The sequence below is a fragment of the Borostomias antarcticus genome, assembly GCF_949987555.1.
Source record: "Borostomias antarcticus genome assembly, chromosome: 19".
In the NCBI taxonomy this organism is placed as follows: domain Eukaryota; kingdom Metazoa; phylum Chordata; class Actinopteri; order Stomiiformes; family Stomiidae; genus Borostomias; species Borostomias antarcticus.
Genome location: NC_140252.1, coordinates 759,347 through 768,537, shown reverse-complemented (window position 1 = coordinate 768,537; position 9,191 = coordinate 759,347). Strand labels below are relative to the sequence as shown.

The 9,191-nt window shown below is 49.6% G+C and overlaps 1 protein-coding gene across 1 annotated transcript in view; it reads right to left on the bottom strand.

Moving 5' to 3' along the window:
- Positions 1–2,980: 2,980 nt before the first annotated feature.
- Positions 2,981–9,191, bottom strand: part of LOC311321650 (protein ABHD1-like) — an 11,660-nt gene continuing 5,449 nt past the window's right edge. The window contains exons 5-9 of the mRNA XM_084453652.1: positions 7,465–7,577; positions 5,912–6,085; positions 5,372–5,420; positions 4,492–4,657; positions 2,981–4,274 (exon numbers count right to left, since the gene is read on the bottom strand). Of these exons, the coding sequence (XP_084309778.1) occupies positions 4,063–4,274; positions 4,492–4,657; positions 5,372–5,420; positions 5,912–6,085; positions 7,465–7,577 (714 nt within the window). The 3' untranslated portion in view covers positions 2,981–4,062. The remainder of the gene's footprint in view (positions 4,275–4,491; positions 4,658–5,371; positions 5,421–5,911; positions 6,086–7,464; positions 7,578–9,191) is intronic.

The window sequence follows — 9,191 nt, the reverse complement described above, 5'->3', positions numbered from 1 at the left end:
CGGGGTTTGGACTGTGAGACAGGGGGTTTGGACTGGAAGATACGGGGTTTGGACTGGAAGATACGGGGTTTGGACTGGGAGATACGGGGTTTGGACTGGGAGACACGGGGTTTGGACTGGGAGATACAGGGTTTGGACTGGGAGATACGGGGTTTGGAATGGGAGACACGGGGTTTGGACTGGGAGATACGGGGTTTGGACTGGGAGATACGGATTTGGACTGGGAGATACGGGGTTTGGACTGGGAGATACGGGGTTTGGACTGGGAGATACGGGGTTTGGACTGGGAGACACGGGGTTTGGACTGGGAGACACGGGGTTTGGACTGGGAGATACGGGGTTTGGACTGGGAGACAGGGTTTGGACTGGGAGATACGGGGTTTGGACTGGGAGACAGGGGGTTTGGACTGGAAGATACGGGGTTTGGACTGGAAGATACGGGGTTTGGACTGGGAGACAGGGGGTTTGGACTGGGAGATACAGGGTTTGGACTGGGAGACACAGGGTTTGGACTGGGAGATACAGGGTTTGGACTGGGAGATACGGGGTTTGGACTGGGAGACACGGGGTTTGGACTGGGAGACACAGGGTTTGGACTGGGAGATACGGGGTTTGGACTGGGAGATACGGGGTTTGGACTGTGAGACACGGGGTTTGGACTGGGAGACAGGGTTAGGACTGGGAGAGACGGGGTTTGGACTGGAAGATACGGGGTTTGGACTGGGAGACAGGGGGTTTGGACTGGAAGATACGGGGTTTGGACTGGGAGACAGGGGGTTTGGACTGGGAGATACAGGGTTTGGACTGGGAGACACGGGGTTTGGACTGGGAGATACAGGGTTTGGACTGGGAGATACGGGGTTTGGACTGGGAGACACGGGGTTTGGACTGGGAGACACGGGGTTTGGACTGGGAGATACGGGGTTTGGACTGGGAGATACGGGGTTTGGACTGTGAGACACGGGGTTTGGACTGGGAGACACGGGGTTTGGACTGGGAGATACGGGGTTTGGACTGGGAGACACGGGGTTTGGACTGGGAGATACGGGGTTTGGACTGGGAGATACAGGGTTTGGACTGGGAGATACAGGGTTTGGACTGGGAGATACGGGGTTTGGACTGGGAGACAGGGTTTGGACTGGGAGACACAGGGTTTGGACTGGGAGACACAGGGTTTGGACTGGGAGACACAGGGTTTGGACTGGGAGACACAGGGTTTGGACTGGGAGACACAGGGTTTGGACTGGGAGATACGGGGTTTGGACTGGGAGTCACAGGGTTTGGACTGGGAGATACGGGGTTTGGACTGGGAGATACGGGGTTTGGACTGGGAGACACAGGGTTTGGACTGGGAGATACAGGGTTTGGACTGGGAGACACGGGGTTTGGACTGGGAGATACAGCGTTTGGACTGGGAGATACAGGGTTTGGACTGGGAGACACGGGGTTTGGACTGGGAGATACGGGGTTTGGACTGGGAGATACGGGGTTTGGACTGGGAGATACGGGGTTTGGACTGGGAGATACAGGGTTTGGACTGGGAGATACGGGGTTTGGACTGGGAGACAGGGTTAGGACTGGGAGACAGGGTTTGGACTGGCATACAGCTCTGGACTTAATGAATGCAGCCATACCAAGCAAGTCCTGCTCACACCTGCACGTACTCAGAGCCACGGAATGCATTCATGGGCAGAGATCTGTGTTTTTTAATGTATCAATACTGTATGACGGATAATCGATACCGTATCGCAGGAAAAAAAGTATTGTAATGTATTTCTGTATAGATTTGAATGCACAGCCCTAGCACGCACCTCCACTGTGAACCCATCTACAGTACAGTATCATTTTATTATATATTTATAATTCATATTATGTGCATCTACATTTCCTTCAAGGTTGAGGTCAGAAGTAAGCTAAACTAAATCCATAGTTGGGATACATTTACAGTACAATGCCCAAGAAATTTACAATCAAGAAAAGGTTTGTGTGAGCTCAGCCCAGAGCCCTAGGGGGCCTTCCTCCCAAAGACAAAATCACTGGTCACACAGGCCCATGTGTGCTTGAACAGACAGAGTTGAGTCACTGGTCACACAGGCCCATGTGTGCTTGAACAGACGTTAAATCACTGGTCACACAGGCCCATGTGTGCTTGAACAGACAGAGTTGAGTCACTGGTCACACAGGCCCAGGTGTGCTTGAACAGACAGAGTTGAGTCACTGGTCACACAGGCCCAGGTGTGCTTGAACAGACAGAGTTGAGTCACTGGTCACACAGGCCCATGTGTGCTTGAACAGACGTTAAATCACTGGTCACACAGGCCCAGGTGTGCTTGAACAGACAGAGTTGAGTCACTGGTCACACAGGCCCATGTGTGCTTGAACAGACAGAGTTGAGTCACTGGTCACACAGGCCCATGTGTGCTTGAACAGACGTTAAATCCTGTTTGTAGGTAGTTTTGTCCATCTTCTCCATTCAATGCAAAATAACAACAAACCAAAAGTACAACCACATCATCTTCATAATTGTCTTTAAAAGCACAACTAAAACCATTCATTGTCACCACAGGGGTCAAAATAACACGGTATATTATAGTGATTGTGCTCCAAAATAATAAGGTGTTAACAAAATAGTGACTTTTACATCATCAATGGAGCTTAACATAGCGGAAATTAGCATCGCGGTTAGGGGACATTTTCCCCTAGAGGTTTCGGGGGGGGGGGGGGGTTCCCCTGGAGGTTTCAGGGGGGGGGGGGTTCCCCTGGAGGTTTCGGGGGGGGTTCCCCTGGAGGTTTCAGGGGGGGGTTCCCCTAGAGGTTTGGGGGGGAGGGTTCCCCTGGAGGTTTCGGGGGGGGGGGTTCCCCTAGAGGTTTCAGGGGGGGGTTCCCCTAGAGGTTTCGGGGGGGGGTTCCCCTGGAGGTTTCGGGGGGGGTTCCCCTAGAGGTTTCAGGGGGGGGTTCCCCTAGAGGTTTCATGGGGGGGTTCCCCTAGAGGTTTGGGGGGGGGGGGGGGGGGGAGGTTTTGGGGGGCCTACCCCCCGAAAAAATCCTAGGTGAAACACTGGCCTACAGTAACCAGCATTAACGAAAGCCACTAACAAAACAGTTGTCAATTAAGTTTTCTTTCCTCAAATCCTGTCCAGGGAATGTCTATACTCAGCAAAAAACAAAAGTTCAGCATCAAAACAGAATCAAAAACACCAACATGATCACCAAAGTTAAAAACTGCCACAAGAGCCAATACTGTGTTTGATTAAAGACCAGCTTGCCAAATGATTGTCTTGGCTTCATCGGGACAATACTGGCAATACGGGCCATCAAAACATTCTCTATGATTGCACACATATTTTAAATAAATAAAACACAAACATTAGGCTTATATTATTTCAGCAACAACATATTTCTCAATCATCTTTGTTGCTCATCTTAAATCTTAAATTAGTTCAACTAATCAGACACACATCCCTTCATCATTGTTCTATAACAGCAGCAAAATTATTCAATATTCAATGATACCAAGAACAGAACAGCTGAATAAGAACTATCTAAACAATTCTTACTGTAGTTCAAGTCTTTCCAGTATTATATAATGTGCCTCAACTTATCCCTCAACGTCTGCCATTTTCATAAATCAATGCAATTTAAGGAACATACCTTCCAATAACTGCAATAATTTGCCCAAAATGACTAACTGTTGCTTTTTGACGTATGAATGCTCTGTTTATGTCTTGATGTGTTTCATCTTGACCAACTGTTTTCAGAGGAAACATATAGGAAGGAAATGCAGCATTTTGGTGCATAATAATTTTAAACAGTTCAACATGTTCCTTACCCTAAACACGCCCCCTTCTTAATCTTGAAATAAGGCATCAGTTAATCAATCAATTTCTACCTACCTCCAAATGTGGACACACAAACCGTGATGTCAGAATCTCTACTCGGTTAACTTGCTCTGATTGGTCAGCGAACGATAAGGCGAGGCGATGAGGAGGGGTTTAGTGCAGCTGAGCTCACGTCAGCGAGGCGGGGCAAACCTGGCGCCCGCGGTCGCACGACCAGGGGGATCTACCGTCGCCCCGCCTGCTCTGCCGTGACGCCGCAGGCCCGCCGGAGGTCCCCAGGGTGCTCGAAGACCGCCTGGACGAACTGTCCGAACAGGCGATCCATGTAGCCCTCCCCTCGAGGGAACAGGCCCTCCAGGAAGCCGATGTGTCCCCCGTGGGCGGTCACCAGCAGGGCCAGGTTGGGCAGGCGCTGGGCCAGCGCCACCGGGAGGGCTGGGGGGGGGACGAGGGACCACACCAAGAACAGGAAGAGCGGAGAGAGTAGGAAGAGTGGGAAGGAGGAGGAGGAGGAGGAAGAAGTTAGATACAAATGCAATATGAAAAAGAAAAAAGAGAACAACGCATGTGTAAAAATCGACATGCGCGGTACGAGATACGAAAAGAAACGGTAAGTCCGTCCCCGCGGTCGACGCCCCCCGTCTCCTCTCACCGTGTTTGGGGGAGAAAGGGTCGTCTGCAGCGTTGAGGCACAGGATGGGCACCGTGGTTCTGGACAGCTTGTGGACCGGGCTGGCGTCCTGGTAGTACTCCAAACACGACTTGTAGCCAAACATCACCGAGGTGTAGCGCTCGTCAAACTCACGGATGGTACGCGCCTGAGAGAGAGCGAGAGAGAAGGAGGGAGTGTCAGGGGTAGGGGTCAAAATTCAAGATCAACTTTATTGTTCCACGAATGGAAAATTTGGCATGGAGCAATATAGTGTGTTCCTGAATGTTTAGTGGAGAGAAGTGGAGAGACCAGAAGCAGAGAGGACGGAGGGAGAGACACGGCATAGAAAGAGCGTCGTGGATGTTCAGGAATTTACATCCAAACACCCAGGAATTTACATCCAAACACCCAGGAATTTACATCCAAACACCTTAAACCTTTGTCCTCTCACTCCTTTTGTAATTCATCACCTCCCCCAAATATTCACATAGCTGTGCTAACATACAAAATGGCTTCCAGAAGGCCATCTGTCTACAATAGAATAACCATCCTTTGTCCCCAATTGCCGCCCTTTTTCTCATGTCACATGTCTGTACTCTTGGCCACGCCTGCCATTTCATATGATGTACAATGCAGTAGCCAATCACATCCTGGAAAGACCTTACCTGTGTTTTGACTGCATATAAGCCACAGCAGAAGACCAAACGGGCACTTCGCTGACTAACCACTCGTTGTTCAGGAAGTCCTTGCGCTCGTATGTTTTTCACAATAAACCAGACTTAACCTTTTGAGCGAATCTTGGTAAATCCTTTTGACTAGATCAGTTAAATTACTATCACATGGACAGGGGGGTACGGAGGGACGGGGAACGGGTTCCTACCTTCAGGACGTGGTCTATGTCCACCACCGTCTCCAGCATCTTCCTGTGCCTGAGGACAGGACAGAAGAGTGGGTGAGAGTGAGCTGGAGGAGTGGGTGAGAGTGAGCTGGAGGAGTGGGTGAGAGTGAGCTGGAGGAGTGGGTGAGAGTGAGCTGGAGGAGTGGGTGAGAGTGAGCTGGAGGAGTGGGTGAGAGGGAGCTGGAGGAGTGGGTGAGAGTGAGCTGGAGGAGTGGGTGAGAGTGAGCTGGAGGAGTGGGTGAGAGTGAGCTGGAGGAGTGGGTGAGAGTGAGCTGGAGGAGTGGGTGAGAGTGAGCTGGAGGAGTGGGTGAGAGTGAGCTGGAGGAGTGGGTGAGAGTGAGCTGGAGGACCGGCGTTGGAAACCTCCATGAAAATAAGAATCCAGAAATGCTCTTCAGGGCTTTTGATGCACTAAAACACAGTTATGTTTAAAGAAATGAAATCGAAGACCTGTCGCCGCCAGGAAGGCCATCTCCACGACAACACACCCATGGCGGTCCTGACCTGGTCCTGACCTCTCACCTGTCGATGGCACGGCACAGGTTGCCGGCGAGGTGGCGGTTGAAGAGCAGGCGGTTGATTGGCTCTTCCAGCGAGGCGCAGGACTGCAGCGTATCAAAGCTGGCAGACATGGTGAGCCCGGCCACAAGCCCCGCCTCACTGCCCATACGCGCCAGGTAGTTCAACAAGAGCATGCTGGGAATTGAAGTTGTTTTAGAAGACAAAGATCCACTTTAGCTTTGGGATGCAGATGGAATAATGAAGTAATCTTCAATCTAAAACCTACAACATGTACTGTAGGATTTTAAGCATCTAAATATTAGTATATTGCTATGATAAATCGAGAGGGATACATTAATGAGGACGTCTGTGAAAACCGCGTGTTTGTAGGTCAGCGTTTATTCTCCGCAATGGCACTTTCTAACGCACCCAGACTGCATGGAGCAGGACCCAGACTGAACTGACCCCCCAGACTGCATGGAGCAGGACCCAGACTGCATGGAGCAGGACCCAGACTGAACTGACCCCCCAGACTGAACTGACCCCCCAGACTGCATGGAGCAGGACCCAGACTGAACTGACCCCCCAGACTGAACTGACCCTCACAGCCCCCAAGCATTCATAGAACAAATGATGTCACTTTCAAAGTAGTGGAGGAGGACAGGCTAGAAGAGCAGATGCACTGGAAGAGGAGGAGACGAGGAGATGAGGAGATGAGGAGATGAGGAGAGGAGGAGAGGAGGAGATGAGGAGACGAGGAGATGAGGAGATGAGGAGATGAGGAGATGAGGAGATGAGGAGACGAGGAGACGAGGAGACGAGGAGATGAGGAGATGAGGAGAGGAGGAGATGAGGAGAGGAGGAGATGAGGAGATGAGGAGAGGAGGAGATGAGGAGATGAGGAGATGAGGAGATGAGGAGACGAGGAGACGAGGAGATGAGGAGAGGAGGAGAGGAGGAGAGGAGGAGAGGAGGAGATGAGGAGATGAGGAGAGGAGGAGAGGAGGAGATGAGGAGATGAGGAGATGAGGAGATGAGGAGAGGAGGAGATGAGGAGATGAGGAGAGGAGGAGATGAGGAGATGAGGAGAGGAGGAGATGAGGAGATGAGGAGAGGAGGAGATGAGGAGAGCAGTAGAAAGTAACAGAGAGAGAGACCTCGGCATGTTGGCAGACTTAAACTGATAGAGCAGAAAACGGGTAATAACATCTTATTGTCGTTTCACTAATGTGATGTTTAGGTGTGCACCGTGTGATATGACGGTACTGTCATGTGATGTGTAGGTCACTGTGTGATGACGGTACTGTAATGTGATGTTTAGGTCACTGTGTGATGACGGTACTGTCATGTGAAGTGTAGGTCACTGTGTGATGACGGTACTGTCATGTGATGTGTAGGTCACTGTGTGATGACGGTACTGTCATGTGATGTGTAGGTGTGCACTGTGTGATGACGGTACTGTCATGTGATGTGTAGGTCACTGTGTGATGACGGTACTGTCATGTGATGTGTAGGTCACTGTGTGATGACGGTCTGTCAGTCTAATGCGGTCTGCGGCAGAGATGCCGGCTCACCCTCCCAGAGACACGCCCGTGCCCAGCAGAGGGGCTTGTGGGAGGAGCTCCCTCACGTGGCGGACCACCGTCTCCAGGTCCGAGGTGTTGGCCGCACAGAAGGTGACGGGGGTCTGGAGGGGAGGAGGGCAGAGGAAGAGGAGGAGGGCAGAGGAAGAGGAGGAGACCTTTTCATCTTGCTTTTATCATGTAGCTTTACCTGTGTTATAATTAAATCTCCTCAAGTTACATTTTTTTATTGTAATTTTTAATGTTTTACTGTTTATGTTATTTTCTATTCTCTTTTATCATATATGATCCATCCTGTTTTATTTTCTTATCTTTATTATACCATCTACTGATACAATGTGTTTCTCTTTTCTTGTTCTGTAAAGCACTGTGTGCTACATTTGCTTGTATGAACCTGTTCTGTATAAATGAAATGGACTTTGAGGAGCAGGAGGCCTGTATTACTGGGGTCAGCGCTGGGACATGTGTTACTGGGGGACAGCACTGGGACATGTGCTACTGGGGGACAGCGCTGGGACATGTGCTACTGGGGGACAGCACTGGGACATGTGCTACTGGGGGACAGCGCTGGGACATGTGTTACTGGGGGACAGCACTGGGACATGTGCTACTGGGGGACAGCGCTGGGACATGTGCTACTGGGGGACAACGCTGGGACATGTGTTACTGGGGGACAGCACTGGGACATGTGCTACTGGGGGACAGCGCTGGGACATGTGTTACTGGGGGACAGCGCTGGGACATGTGCTACTGGGGGACAGCACTGGGACATGTGTTACTGGGGGACAGCGCTGGGACGTGTGTTACTGGGGGACAGCGCTGGGACATGTGTTACTGGGGGAAAGCACTGGGACATGTGTTACTGGGGGACAGCGCTGGGACATGTATTACTGGGGGACAGCACTGGGACATGTGTTACTGGGGGACAGCGCTGGGACATGTGTTACTGGGGGACAGCGCTGGGACATGTGTTACTGGGGGACATTCATGAATATTTATAGCCTATTTGATCTGAGAAACCAGTCGGTAAACTTACTCAAGTTGGTGTGAAAGTTAAAGTGAAAGCTGGCATCACAGCGCCCTCTTGTGTTGTATTTAAAAATCACCCCAGTTGATAGGCCGGCTATGCACATCAATTTTGACCGTTTAACTGATAAGATTAATCAATTAGAACTCTTATATATCAGTTATCGGTTAACTGTTACCATCCCTAGTGGATACAGTAGTAGAGAGTTGAGAGTATGTGTGTATATAGAGTATGTGTGTATATAGTAGTATGTGTGTATATAGTATGTGTGTATATAGTATGTGTGTATATAGTATGTGTGTATATAGTATAAACTCATCCTGGTTGAGAATATGTGTGTATATAGTAGTTTGTGTGTATATAGTATGTGTGTATATAGTATGTGTGTATAGAGTATCAACTCATCCTGGTTGAGAATATGTGTGTATATAGTAGTATGTGTGTATATAGTAGTATGTGTGTATATAGTAGTATGTGTGTATATAGTATGTGTGTATATAGTATGTGTGTATATAGTAGTATGTGTGTATATAGTATGTGTGTATATAGTATGTGTGTATATAGTATGTGTGTATATATAGTATGTGTGTATATAGTAGTATGTGTGTATATAGTATGTGTGTATATAGTATGTGTGTATATAGAGTATGTGTGTATATAGTAGTATGTGTGTATATAGTATGTGTGTATA